The 15,130-nt window shown below is 32.2% G+C and overlaps 2 protein-coding genes across 2 annotated transcripts; both read left to right on the top strand.

Moving 5' to 3' along the window:
* The first annotated feature begins 6,662 nt into the window (after positions 1-6,662).
* On the top strand, positions 6,663-7,688 carry LOC107613492 (lectin). The gene has a single exon (XM_088496154.1). The coding sequence runs from the start codon at positions 6,729-6,731 to the stop codon at positions 7,431-7,433; it is 705 nt and encodes a 234-aa protein (XP_088352280.1). The 5' UTR covers positions 6,663-6,728; the 3' UTR covers positions 7,434-7,688.
* A 921-nt stretch (positions 7,689-8,609) lies between these two features.
* On the top strand, positions 8,610-11,174 carry LOC107611582 (DNA-directed RNA polymerase I subunit 2-like). The gene is made up of 5 exons (XM_088497264.1): positions 8,610-8,765; positions 8,877-9,017; positions 9,502-9,714; positions 9,900-10,154; positions 10,608-11,174. Exons 1-5 carry the CDS (start codon positions 8,655-8,657, stop codon positions 11,019-11,021), a joined length of 1,134 nt encoding a protein of 377 aa, XP_088353390.1. The 5' UTR covers positions 8,610-8,654; the 3' UTR covers positions 11,022-11,174.
* The last annotated feature ends 3,956 nt before the right edge of the window (positions 11,175-15,130 follow it).

The following is a 15,130-nucleotide window of genomic DNA, read 5'->3' as shown; positions in this document are numbered from 1 at the left end:
GTGCAGATCGAATAGAATCGGACCCAAATTTTAAAACTGCGGATATTAGAGTCGATCTAATCCAATAATTTTAGTGCAGATTGGATCGATATTTTGACTATATCCGATCCGATCGAATTAGTGTTCATCCCTACTTTAAATTGGTATTTATAATTGATACGGCTGTTACAAATCCGATATCATAACTCGACATTATATACAATAACTCGGCACTTTACGTTATAACTCGGCGTTATACGTTACAATCAGACTCAACGGACTACATCCTAGAATAAAAACGTCCGACCAGGCATTATCAGTCATTAAAACCTAATAACTGCTCTTCAATTCAGATGATCAATAGAATATAACCGACCATCTTCACCTCACCTATAAAGGTATGATATTTTATCCTCAAATGGGACACTGAATTCTCAGTACTAACTTAAACATCGGAGTGCCTTTGGCAGGTACACTCCTCCTTTGTTCATACTCTCCGTGACGTGATATCTCTCTGGATGAAGAGCTCAAATCATCTCAGCCTATAGCTCGGCGTTAAAGGCTAAAGCTCGTTTTCAACTTCTGTAGCCGAGGCTACGTCTAGGTTATTCACACAAGAACAACTGGCGCCCACCATGGGGCCTTGAAATAAACACCCTTCTTTCTATAGGCCCCATTTCCTTTCAGTGGCTTCAAACTTACATGCACCTTTGTAAACAAAGGTCACATAATAAATCATTAAGGCCCAAAAAAGCCCGATCTATCATCTCTATTTTCCAATCTATATCTCTTATCTCTATTTGCAAATCCATATCTGTTATATCTATTTGCCGATCTATATCTGTTTTTCTGTTCTATATCTGTCATCTCTATATATTTTCCGATTTGTATCTGTTATCCCTATTTGCCAATCTATATTTGTTATATCTATTTGCCGATCTATATCCGTTTTTCTGATCTATATCTGTCATCTCTATTTTTTGATTTGTATCTATTATCTCTATTTTCCAATCTATATTTGTTATATCTATTTGCCGATCTATATCTATTTTTCTGATCTATATCCGTCATTTCTATTTTCCGATTTATATCAATTATCTCTATTTGCCGATTTATATCTGTTATGTCTATTGACCGATCTATATCTGTTATCTCTATTTTTTCGATCTATATTTATCATCTCTATTTTTCAATTTATATCTGTTACCTCTATTTGCCGATCTATATCTGTCATCTCTATTTGCTAATTTATATCTGTTATATCTATTTGTCGATCTATATCTGTTTTTCTGATCTATATCTGTCATCTCTATTTCCCGATTTATATCTGTTATCCCTATTTGCCGATCCATATCTGTTATCTCTATTCTTCAATTTATATGTTATATCTATTTGCCGATCTATATCCGTTTTTCTTATCTATATCTGTCATCTCTATTTTTTTTATTTGTATTTGTTATCCCTATTTGCCAATCTATATCTGTTATATCTATTTGCCGATCTATATCTGTTTTTCTGATCTATATCCGTCATCTCTATTTTCCGATTTATATCAATTATCTCTATTTGCCGATTTATATCTGTTATGTCTTTTGGCCGATCTATATATGTTATCTCTATTTTTCGATCTATATCTATCATCTCTATTTTTCAATTTATATGTTACCTCTATTTGCTGATCTATATCTGTTATCTCTATTTGCTAATTTATATCCGTTATATCTATTTGCCGATCTGTATCTGTTTTTCTAATCTATATCTGTCATCTCTATTTCCCGGTTTATATATGTTATCCCTATTTGCCGATCTATATCTGTTATCTCTATTTTTCAATTTATATGTTATATCTATTTGCCGATCTATATCTGTTTTTTTATCTATATCTGTCATCTCTATTTTCTGGTTTATATCTCTTATCTTTATTTGTCAATTTATATCTGTTATGTCTATTGGCCGATCTACATCTATTATCTCTATTTTTTCAATCTATATCTGTCATCTCTATTTGCCGATCTATATCTGTTATCTCTATTTCCCGATTTATATCTATCTCTATTTTTCAATTTATCTGTTACCTCTATTGGCCGATCTATATCTGTTATCTCTATTTTTCCGATCTATATCTGTCATCTCTATTTGCCGATCTAAATCTATTATCTTTATTTCCGGATTTATATCTGTTATCTCTATTTTTCAATTTATCTATTACCTCTATTTGCGGATCTATATTTGTTATCTCTATTTCCCGATTTATATCTGTTATCTCTACTTTTCAATTTATATCTGTTACCTCTATTTGCCGATCTATATCTATTATCTCTATTTGCCAATTTATATCTGTTATATCTATTTGCCGATCTATATCTGTTATGTCTATTTTCCGATCCATATCTATTATCTTTATTTGCCAATTTATATCTGTTATATCTATTTGCAGATCTATATCTATTATATCTATTTTTCGATCCATATCTATCATCTCTATTTGCCAATTTATATCTGTTATATCTATTTGCCGATCTATATTTATTTTTCTGATCTATATCTGTCATCTCTATTTTTCGGTTTATATCTGTTATCTCTATTTTGCCGATTTATATCTGTTATGTCTATTTGCCGATCTATACTTGTTATCTCTATTTTTCTGATCTATATCTGTCTTCTCTATTTTTCAATTTATATTACCTCTATTTGCCGATCTATATCTGTTATCTCTATTTGACAATTTATATCTATTATGTCTATTTGCCGATCTATATTTATTTTTCTGATCTATATCTGTCATCTCTATTTTTCGGTTTATATCTGCTATCTCTATTTTGCCGATTTATATCTGTTATGTCTATTTGCCGATCTATACTTGTTATCTCTATTTTTCCGATCTATATCTGTCTTCTCTATTTTTCAATTTATATTACCTCTATTTGCCGATCTATATCTGTTATCTCTATTTGACAATTTATATCTATTATGTCTATTTGCCGATCTATATCTATTTTTCTGATCTATATATGTCATCTCTATTTCTCGGTTTATATATGTTATCTCTATTTCCCGATTTATATCTGTTATCTCTACTTTTCAATTTATATCTGTTACCTCTATTTGCCGATCTATATCTATTATCTCTATTTGCCAATTTATATCTGTTATATCTATTTGCCGATCTATATCTGTTATGTCTATTTTCCGATCATATCTATTATCTTTATTTGCCAATTTATATCTGTTATATCTATTTGCAGATCTATATCTGTTATATCTATTTTCCGATCCATATCTATCATCTCTATTTGCCAATTTATATCTGTTATATCTATTTGCCGATCTATATTTATTTTTCTGATCTATATCTGTCATCTCTATTTTTCGGTTTATATCTGTTATCTCTATTTTGCTGATTTATATCTGTTATGTCTATTTGCCGATCTATACTTGTTATCTCTATTTTTCCGATCTATATCTGTCTTCTCTATTTTTCAATTTATATTACCTCTATTTGACGATCTATATCTGTTGTCTCTATTTGACAATTTATATCTATTATGTCTATTTGCCGATCTATATTTGTTTTTCTGATCTACATCTGTCATCTCTATTTTCTGATTTATATGTTATCTTTATATGCCGATTTATATCTGTTATGTCTATTGGCCGATCTATATCTATTATCTCTATTTTTCCCATTTATATCTGTCGTCTCTATTTGCTAATCTATATCTGTTATCTCTATTTCCCGATTTATATATGTTATCTCTATTTTTTAATTTATGTTACCTCTATTTTTCGATCTAAATCTGATATCTCTATTTCCCGATTTGTATCTGTTATCTCTATTTTTCAATTTTTATATGTTACCTCTATTTGCGGATATATATCTGTTATCTCTATTTGCCAATTTATATGTTATATCTATTTGCCGATCTATATCTGTTATATATATTTTCTAATCCATATCTTTCATCTCTATTTGCCAATTTAAATCTGTATTATCTATTTGCCGATCTATATTTGTTATCTCTATTTGCCAATTTATATCTGTTATATCTATTTGCCGATCTATATCTGTTTTTCTGATCTATATCTACAATCTCTATTTTTCGGTTTATATTTGTTATCTCTATTTTTTCGATTTATATCTGTTATGTCTATTGGCCGATCTATATCTGTTATCTCTATTTTTCCGATCTATATCTGTCATTTCTATTTTCTGATCTATATCTATTATCCCTATTTGCCAATCTATATCTGTTATATTTATTTGCCAATTTATATCTATTATGTCTATTTGCCGATCTATATCTGTTATCCCTATTTGCCAATCTATATCTATTATCTCTATTATTCAATTTATATCTGTTATATCTATTTGCCGATCTATATCTATTTTTTGATCTATATCTGTCATCTCTATTTTTCGATCCATGTCTATCATCTCTATTTGCCAATTTATATCTGTTGTTTCTATTTGCCAATTTATAATTCGGCGTTATAGGTTACAATCAGATTCAACGGACTACATCCTAGAATAAAAACATCCGATCAGACATTATCACTAATTAAAACCTAATAACTGCTCTTTAATTCAAATGATCAATAGAATGTAACCGACCATCTGCTGGTTTGTTATATTGGAAAAGTATAATCTTATCAAGAGCAAGAATTGATGAGAATGAAGAAGAGACAACGGTTGTTATCAGTAATGAAAATTATATATTATGACAAATACGATTAATGATGGAGATTTGGGATTGCAATGGGACTTGGAGAACAAACAATTGTTATATTTTAAGAACATCATAAAGCATCAATAAAGACTAAGAAAATGCAATAGATACATCAAAGCACGTTGAAAAAAAAAAGTTTTTCGTTGCGTCTTAATTTCATATCTTTATATTCTGATTTTGAGTATTTCAATTTAAAAAGAAAAAGGCATATTTTCTGATAAAGATTTTAATAAGAAAAATTAATGAAAGAAAAGAAATGAGCATAGGAAGAAAAACCAAAATAAATAACTTTTTATTAGATATGAGTTATAATTTTGGTTTTGTTCAGTCTTAACATCCTTGGTTTGTTTGGATTTGTGAACGTTGAAATTGAAGCTTCTTTTATTTTGGAATAGAACGATTTGGGTTCATTTATATTTGTTATTGTCTTTGAATTATTATTTGTAATTCTTCATTCTCTTATGCTAAAATTAATTCTTTCTTTTAGGATTAATAATAATTAAATTCTAAATCATTAAGTTATTAAAATTTTGATATTATATCATAATATTACACTACTATTTCATTATCTCAAAAACTTAAAATAATAAAAAAATACATAAATAATTATATCTCTATAAAAAGGTTAACCACTTACCTAAATAAAAATTTTAAAATATAAACTTATATAAGATTATCATCATGTGTAATATACCTGTAAAAAAAACCCGATGTAATACATTTTTTAACATAATAATTAATTATAAATAAAAATCCAAATAATTCATTTGCTTGTGACCACACATAAAATAATCCAAAGTATAATCGAAATTTTATGACAAGTTGATTTTCTTTTCTTTTCTTTCTTTCTTTTTTATTTCATTTTTGTGGGTTCTATCTTAATTGGATAATTCTTTCATTTCCGTAAATATCGTCATACTGAAATTTCATATTTCTTTTTTGTTATTAACTTATGATTTGTAATTAATTTTTTTATAAATTGTACATGGAAAAGTCTATGGGGCCATCAATTTTTGTGTTTTCTGGCCAGCACTTAACTATCAAAATAAAAGTGAGTGATTTTCCACCATTAGATGTAATCTCACACCATTAAAAATACTATTGATGGCTAATTGATGGTTACAAAACACCAAAATTATTAGCCCCCTAGCATTCCTCATTATACATTTAGTTTAAAGAATATTTAAATAATGTATATTGAAATGGGATCATTTAAAAAATATATATATATTTCCCTAAACATGATTTAAAAGAAAGACATTCATTATTTTTATTTATGTATTTTAAAAAGTATAAAATATTTCAAATCAAAATAAATTTTAATACAAGACATATTTTTATGTTGCATTAAATATTCAGTGTTCAAGAAATAGTTTAAGAGAAATAATAATCAAACCAAAGAAATGAACAACAAAATTAAATAATCCCGAGATATTATTATGAATATAAATTAAACACTAGTTATCATATTTGTTTTAATTTATCATTTCTTATTGATTATCTTCCCTCGTCAAGCAGCCACCCAAAAAACTAAATCTTCTCTCGTCATGCATCATGTGAATCCTCATATAGACTTAGATGAAGAAGGGATAAATTAAAGAAAAACCCACGCGGAGGACGGTTGGAATCATAGGATTAAAAATAATTTGTAGTGTAGAAAATTTTCATGGATTATGTATAAATAAATAAGATTGGAGAGACTATATTAGCACGGTCTTATTATAATAAGTCTAGTTTAAGGGCTCTCATGAATTTGAATAACGCGTATTTTATACAGAAGCATTTATGATAGGGGTGATGAGGCTAGAGGGTGACAAAATATATGTTACCGCATGGAGGTGACGTATTGTGTTAATGGTTGTTAGAGGCCATGCATACGAAACTACGTACATACCTAATTGAGAAGCTAAGGTGTACTTACTCCAATCGCCACACTATAAATACCGAGCTGCTGCGATAGGCTTGGCATCCAACCCAAACTCACATCTCATTTCATTTCCAAAATACCACAAAGTCATAGCCATGGGTGTCTCATTTAACTTGCACAAATTTGTTCCTAATAACTCCAAGGAGATCAAATTCCAAGGAGATGCAACCATTACCGATCACAATGTCATTCGACTCACCAACTTGGACAGCGATGGCAACCCACTAGGAAACAGAGTTGGCCGAGTTTTATTCTCTGACCCTGTGCACCTGTACGACCACAGTGGTTTCCGAGCAGGCTTTGAAACTACCTTCGTCTTTCGCATCTCAAAACCCTACAATAGTGAATTTGCTCCCGGACCTGGTGACGGTCTTGCCTTCTTCATTGCTAATGCCAACACTGAAATTCCACCTGAATCTTCTGGGAAGTTTCTCGGCCTCTTTAACGATGCATCTGACAAGATTGTTGCTGTTGAATTTGATACCTTTTCCAATTTCGAGATTGGGGATCCTAGTTATCCCCACATCGGAATTAATATCAACTCTATCAGGTCATCAGCTGTTGGTTACTGGAACTGGCATGATGGAGCTGTAACCACTGCAAAGATAACATATAACTCTGCCCTTAAGAGGATAACCGTCAGTGTTTCTACATATCTCGACAACCAACCTGATACTCTTACTTACGACGTCGACTTGAGCACTAAGCTTCCTGAAAAGGTTGCGGTAGGGCTATCTGCTTCTACTGGGCAATACTCGCAAAATACTGAGATCCTATCTTGGACTTTTAAGTCCAACTGAAGAGGAACAACGATGAATATTGAATAAGGCGACCCTCTTCCTATCTTATTGCCAGATTGTGTTGTGTTTTTATTTTAATTTGAGTAAATAAGGACAAGCCTACTAGTCTTTAGTTTGTCTCAGTAAGTGATATGCCACTACGGATAAGGCAAGGGTAGTCCACTGTTGTTATTGGTCTCTTCATTGTGAATTTCGTCCAACTTTCTTTGTTTGGGTTTAGTTTGTTGTCTTCAATGATATATGCTTGCTTTTCTTTGTGTTTGTGTTTCCGTTTTTCTTTCCTTTTTTTTCCTTCTTTTCAAAAGTAATATAAATTAAAATATCATTTTGAATAGATTATATTTTTAGTTAATTACATTGACAAACGATCAAATGCCAAAAGTTAATGAGTTAAAGCCTACTAGTTATGTTTTCTTGATTTTGATGTGTTACTGTTTAAGTCTCACATCACTATTCGCATGACATTATGATTGGGTTTTTGAAGTTTTAGCAATTTATACTCAATCAAGTTTCTTCTGTTTGAAACTTCATTGCTGCTGCTCTCTCTCTCTCTCTCTCTCTATATATATATATATATATATCATGGTGGTATAATCAGCAGAGTACACTATAATGTTTGATTCATTGCTGACCTCATGTAGTACAAGTTTTAGTGGTGGTGCTGAAGTGTGATTGTATTTTTTATGGTTTTGTTGTTCCCCACTCCAGTCCCTGGCTCCGGCTCCTCACCGTCACACACACTAACCCTAAACACACAGCGGCAACTCATGAATCCTTGACCATTGGTCTATTTGTAGATATATTCTGCATTTCCAACAGTATAGTCTCTCATGGTCTGGCCTAAAAGGCCAAATGTTCACTTAGAGTACCTTGCTGTTATGCTCTTTCTGGAGCCTCCAAACTATCACATTTCTTGTGACTAGTTGACATCGGTAATCTACTGCATACACTGATTTGTGTTTGCTTCTGTACCTCCATGTCCTATTATGGTGGTGTAGTCCATGTATTGATATTTCAGTTGTTTGCTTTGACTGTAGATAATGTTTCTTGCCACAAATTCTGTTTATATGCATCTCTAATTCCGTTTTCTTTTATATTGTAATCCACCTATATTAAATTTCAGTTGCAAGTTTTGACTCTTAGGCAATGTTTCATGTTATTATGATTGTTAATTTGCTTTATTGAATACTATGGCAGACTGAAACTATTGACCTGACTCAAATGGGTAGAAAGTCAGGCAAGTCAAGCCAAACCCCAAGAATGTTCAGAAGAAGCAACATAAACAAATTTGGTTGTACGCTTGATGCAGATGGCCTTCCACATGTTGGCCAGGTTTGCTTTCATCTGTGCGTGCGTGCGTGCGTGCGTGTGTGTGTACACGCACACCCTTCTCTCATTCTTCTCCTGACTGCAACTTTGTTACTCTTAATTTGTGATTTCCAGTTCATACGACCCGATGAACCCTACTGTAGCATTTATAATACAGAAAGGAGTTCTGTGCAAACCTTAAGAAAGAAGGGTACGGAACCTGTTTATGTTGATTATGTTGCTGTTGATGTCAAAAACAAGAAGGATCTTCAGAAGGCAAGTCAATGCTTTTGCATATATTTCCTTGTGTAATTGGATAGTAGGTTAGGTTTAAATTTTGAAACATTTATGATATAATAAATTTAAATAGATATTTATTGGTCCCTATAACCTATGCTATTGGGTTGCTTAATCCATGAACAGTAGTATCAATGCCATAACCATTCACCCATTGTGCTGAAGTTTGAACATTGTTGCCCACATCATTCATTTAAATTATATATATTTTTAGCAGTCAATATCCATGGACAGCTTTGAAGAGTTCATTTGTCAGAAGAGGTTCTCTAATTTACAAATAAATGAATGTTATTTTCCTGATGAAGTTTTATAGTAGCAGTTACACTAACCAATCCTGGTAGTGTATTTCAAGTAGTATTACAAGATATGTACAGCACAAGCTGTAGAAGGAAAAATTTATTACAATTTTTATTATTCAATTTAATCTGTTAACTTTTTCTTGTGCTTTCAATTTCTGGAGCAGGTCAACATACGGTTCCGACAGCCTCGGAATCCTATCATTGGTGATAAATTTAGTAGTAGGCATGGGCAAAAAGGTGTTTGCTCTCAGTTGTGGCCAGACATTGATATGCCATTTTGTGGAACTACGGGGATGCGCCCAGATCTCATAATCAATCCGCATGCATTTCCTTCCAGAATGACAATTGCAATGCTTTTGGAGTCTGTTGCTGCTAAGGTATAACACTTAAATGAAGAGATAAGCACGAAGATATTTATAAATTATCACACACTTTTTGTATTTTGATGGGAATCATGTAATGACTGCTCTGCAAGCATTTTTTTTATATTGGTCACCTTCTGGGTGCTCTACACATCTTGCTTCGTTAAAGATCAATTATAATGTGTAACTAATTCTTTCAGGGAGGCAGCTTACATGGAGAATTTGTAGATGCAACTCCATTTCGTGGTTCAGTGAATAAAAATGATGGGGAGTCTGAATCAAAATCAGGTTCACTTGTCGATGACCTTGGTCTTATGCTAAGAAAAAAAGGATTCAATTATCATGGTTTGGAGGTTCTGTATAGTGGGGTTTATGGAACAGAATTAACGTGTGAGATCTTTATTGGGCCTGTTTATTACCAGCGGTTACGTCATATGGTTTCGGACAAATATCAGGTGAGCAAATCCTCTGTTTTGTCAATGCTGCTTCATATTGTTTTCTATATTCTCTCCTAGCTTGGCAAGATTCACTTGAAAAGAAATTAACATTTCAAATTACTCCTTTTATTCATGCAATTTTTTGGTTTTAAAGCTTTTGAAGTGGTGTGTCTAATTGAACTTAAATGTGACAAGTCATTATTATCTAATTTCACTTTGTTTCCTATTTTGATATTGGAAGCATCGGACTTGTTTGGTCAAAGAAAACATTTCAACCCAACTCAATCCCCAAAATATGTGTTGGCAAAGAATCTGACCCAATGCATTAAAAAAAAGGGTTCTTGAGTGGTCTCAAACTTGTGTGTAAAACGTGTAATTCAATGTGCTTTTCTTGGACAATGGTTACTGGCTACCTTACAAAAGCTTTTGTTGTCATTCGATTTGCAACACCAAATGCATTTTCCTTTACAGGTTCGATCTACTGGAACAACTGACCAGCTCACCAAACAGCCAATCAAAGGACGAAAACGTGGTGGGGGAGTTCGATTTGGAGAAATGGAACGCGACTCTCTACTTGCGCATGGGGCTGCATATCTTTTGCACGATAGGTTGCACACCTGTTCTGATTATCACATTGCTGATGTATGTTCCCTTTGTGGGAGCTTGCTTACAACAGTATTCATCCAACCCCAGAAGCGGCCGGTGCGGGCGATCGGGGGGCTTCCACCTGGAAGAGCTCCAAAGAAGATCATGTGTGATGCATGCCAAACAAGTAAAGGCATGGAGGCAGTTGCAATGCCGTATGTATTCAGATACTTGGCAGCAGAGCTTGCAGCCATGAACATAAAATTAACTCTTAAGCTAAGTAATCAAGCTGGAGCCTGATATGGCGAAGTATGCTTAGCATGACAGCGTGTTAAGATTATTATTTATGGGAGCTCATATGCTTGCTCCCGTCACTGGGAGTAAAAGTTTTCCAAGTCATGCAATCTTGATTTCTGTTGGTTTCGACGAACAGATCCAGATAGCAACATAGTAAGGAAAGTTTTGACGTTTTCACATTCATCTATGTATTGTTGTCAATGTAAAATATTAGCTAAATTATTTAGTGTTGCTGAATTTTTATTTTCTTTTGTAAAATGTGACATAAAGAAAACTCGAAGTGAAAGAAGTCTGCAATTTGTATTTTAATTTTTATTATTGATTAGAGATTTCCAAGGGCCTCATTTAAATTCACCTAACTTTACGGAGTAAATTCCCATACTAGTCCCTCAGATTTGCGTAAATACTCAATGCAGTGCTCAAGATCCAAATTTTTCTATTGTAGTCCTTCAGATAGAGCTCCGAGTACTCATAGTGGTGGGCATATTTCTGGTGTTGAGTCATCACCGGAACGCTGATGTGGTGACGTTTTGCCACGCTGGAGGGCTCCAACGGTTAGCTTAGCTGGCTAATTTCCAATTTATACCCACGTTGGTTCCTCCCATTATATTTAATTCTAAATCCCCAAATTTTCATAAAATTTATCTCTTCTTCTTGTTCATCGCTCTCTTCTCATGAGCAAGAGCCTAGACGGAAGAATGATATGGCAAAAGGAATCCATCCAACTTGAGAAAATTTAGTGAAAACAGCACTGACGTAAACCCCTTTCATGATGAAAAACACAACAAAGTAAAGGGTAACCAGCACAACTGGGGTTCTCCATATCATGATCATGACTAATGTAAGTAATATAGTGGTGATAAGCATTTATAGGCTCACAACGACACCGGCAATAGATGTCATATACCTAACATCAGAGGACAGACAGCAAGTAGTTTCAGTTACAGATTAGAAGACAGCTTTCAAGTTGTGACATAGTGAAAGCTGAAATAAAAGCTGTCTGTCCCGCATAAGTGAGAACTAAAGATGGTAGATTGTGAATAGAAAAGCTATCTGTTACCAAATACAAAAGAAGAAAAGGTGAGAATTCTGTTAATTGGCTGAAAAGGAATCATACCCTTGTAAGGCATACCAAAAAATAAAATGAAACAAAGTTAACCTGAATAGACCTCTGATTGAAATTACCAAGATCAGCAAACATTGCCTTAGAACCTGTCAAAGTGAACAATTAAGAATGAACAAAGGAAAAGATAGTATGAAAATACACATTGCACTTCCACATACAGAAGAAGGGGAAACCTTTCATTTCCCCTTAAAATTAATCAAGTTTTATATTTAAGAAAGTGATCACTTTATTCATCTCAAACATTAAGTTGCAAGTCTCTCTTTGCACAATTCTCATATAGCAAATTTAGTCAATAACCAAACCAGATCATGCCAAGTTGATAAGAAACTCATATTTGAAATTGGGTTTCCACCTCAATTGTCGAACAAATTAAAATGTGACAATAAAGCAGCAATAAGCATCTCAGAAAATCCTGTACAACATGACAGAACTAAACATGTTGAGGTAGATCGGCACTTTATCAAAGAAAAAATTGAAGAAGGGACTGTGGAACTCCCTTTCGTTAGATCAGAAGACCAATTGGCAAATGTCCTTACGAAAGCAGTCTCAGCCAGAATTTTGGCCGAAGTTCTCAGCAAGTTGAGCATTGGTGACCCCACTACTCATCTTGAGGGGGAGTGTTAGAAGATTGAATCAAATCAAGGAGATATTTGAATCAAATCAGGAAGATATTTTAGGATCACAAGAAATATTAGGAAAATCAATGTTATCAATTTAGGATATTTCCATAAATAGAACCCTAGCTATCTATAAATTAGAAGAATTGTTGTAAATCAAAATGCATCAGAAAGAAAATAACATTTTCTAATATCTTCTTATTCTTTCTACCTCCTAATTGTTCTTTCTTTTTCCCTTAAACCCTCGATACCATCGTAAGAGTCACACGTGTCCAAAATTAAAATTAGTTTTCGAACCTAAAGTGGCAAGCGGGGAAGCCCGCCCTGTCCCGTCCCGCCCCGCCAGAAGCCCGCCCCGCCTAACGGCGGGCTGGCGGATTGGCGGGCTAAGCCCACCAAATATTCTCTCTTTTTATTTTTATTTTTTTTTTACTTTTAACTATTATAATTTCTAAAGGCATTAAAAAATTATAATTTTTATATTCACAAACATTAAAGTCTTTGTAATTATAAATATCTAATAAACATAATTATAAACTAAGTTTTCATCCAAAACATAATTATAAATATTGTCTCCAGAGTAAAATAAATATAATCCAAACATAATTATAAATATTATCTCCAAAACAAAATAAACATAATCCAAAACACTCAATTTTCATCTTCATTCTCTTGTAAATTGGGTTGGAAAAAGTTGAATTTTGAAAAAAAAAAAATTAAAAAAAACCCCTAACACTAAACCCGGCGAAGAAGCCCGCCCCGCCCCGCCAAAACCCGCAGTTTAAGCGGTAAGGGTTAGGCGGACTTTTACTATTTGGGGGTCCAAATTTTCTAGCTCAGCCCGCCTTTTTTGGCGGGTTACACGGACCGGCTCGGCGGATTTAGTCCTATTTGCCACCCTTACCTAAGTTAAGCCCATTTAATTTCTAATAATCATCTACTTCTTTCTTGCACTACAAGCTAAGATATTCAGTTGAAAGAAATAAATGCATGACTCTCTTAATTATTAATTACCAATGATCTTTTTTTCCCCTTACTAGTTGACGGGTGTTATATTGTTACCTTAACCACCAATGTTACTATTGAAACACGAGTATTGAAACACCAATGTCTATATTGGAGGATGTTTATGACATATGGCAGGACATGGCGCGAAGGAAGAACAAGGTTGTGCTTCAGAACAAGAGAATTTTTCTCATCAAACACTATAGACCTTTTTAGTTATTTATTATGCAGTTAATTTATTTCTATTTCTCATTATTTTTTTTTATATATTTAGTCTAATTATCATGCATATTATTTTTTTTTTTATTAATTTTTCTTCTCAAATGTTTTATACATAGCTTTTATTGTATTCTTACATGGTATTCAAGTTTCTACTAAAAAATGATGCATTTTAATTATCAGATAACTCTATGCAGCGATATAATAATTTTTTAATTGATAAAATTTTGAATTAAATCATACTCATGTAATTATGTCAGCTTAATCACCACCAGCGTTAAAATTTCTCTTATATCATATGTAACGGTAATTTATATACTACTGAAAAATTATATAATCCTCATAATATGTTTCTACCAGATTTCTTCAATAAATACATAACTATTTGTATACATGTATCATCACATAAAGCGAATTATTATAACCCAATGCACCCAAACCATATATCCATTAATATTGAACTTGCTATGATAACTCAAATTTTTATTCTTAAACACAATTTAACACTTTCATGTCGTATATAATTTTTGTAGTATTGATCACAATTATATATTTAATTGTAACTTCAAAGTATTGGATTAGTTTCAGTGGCTTCTCATTCATTTTACACATAAAATAGCTCAATCAATGTTTTGACACTTATTTTATACTAATTTATTTTAATGAATTTGTACTCTATTCGATAGTTTAACCTTTCTCTGAATCATACATTTTTGTTATTTTTTCACTATTCTATTACAGTACATAGTACTCAATTCTTTATCTACTTTACTATTCACATCATTATTTCTTTGTTTTCATATTTGGTTACATGTGTCACTTAATTCGTACATTTTACTTGATTTTTTTTATGCACAATATCATTACTTATAATTTCAATCATCTATCTTAATTTTCTTTCAATCAATCATCTTAATTGTACACCATGATTATTTTTATATTCTTTTTCATTATTATTGATTTTTTTTGTGAAAGTCATGATGGTTATTCACATTATAAATATTGCATTCCTTCAATTTGTTTTACCACACTAAAACAACTTTTTCAGCACCATCATCAAACTAGCTTAATTATATATTTTTTATTGTCTTTTTTTTTATTTTAAACAATAGTTTTATCTTTTAACTTGTTAAAGGATATTAAAA

This window comes from Arachis ipaensis, chromosome B8, assembly GCF_059453495.1.
Source record: "Arachis ipaensis isolate K30076 ecotype BB chromosome B8, ASM5945349v1, whole genome shotgun sequence".
In the NCBI taxonomy this organism is placed as follows: domain Eukaryota; kingdom Viridiplantae; phylum Streptophyta; class Magnoliopsida; order Fabales; family Fabaceae; genus Arachis; species Arachis ipaensis.
This window is presented reverse-complemented; position numbering and strand designations above follow the sequence as displayed.

Bases quoted from the DNA above. Each gene is read 5' to 3' on its own strand.
- LOC107613492 (XM_088496154.1), top strand. From the start codon at position 6,729: ATGGGTGTCTCATTTAACTTGCACAAATTTGTTCCTAATAACTCCAAG.
- LOC107611582 (XM_088497264.1), top strand. From the start codon at position 8,655: ATGGGTAGAAAGTCAGGCAAGTCAAGCCAAACCCCAAGAATGTTCAGA. The intron at 9,715-9,899 runs GTATAACACTTA...TAATTCTTTCAG, and splicing joins TGGAGTCTGTTGCTGCTAAG to GGAGGCAGCTTACATGGAGA. The intron at 10,155-10,607 runs GTGAGCAAATCC...TTTCCTTTACAG, and splicing joins TGGTTTCGGACAAATATCAG to GTTCGATCTACTGGAACAAC.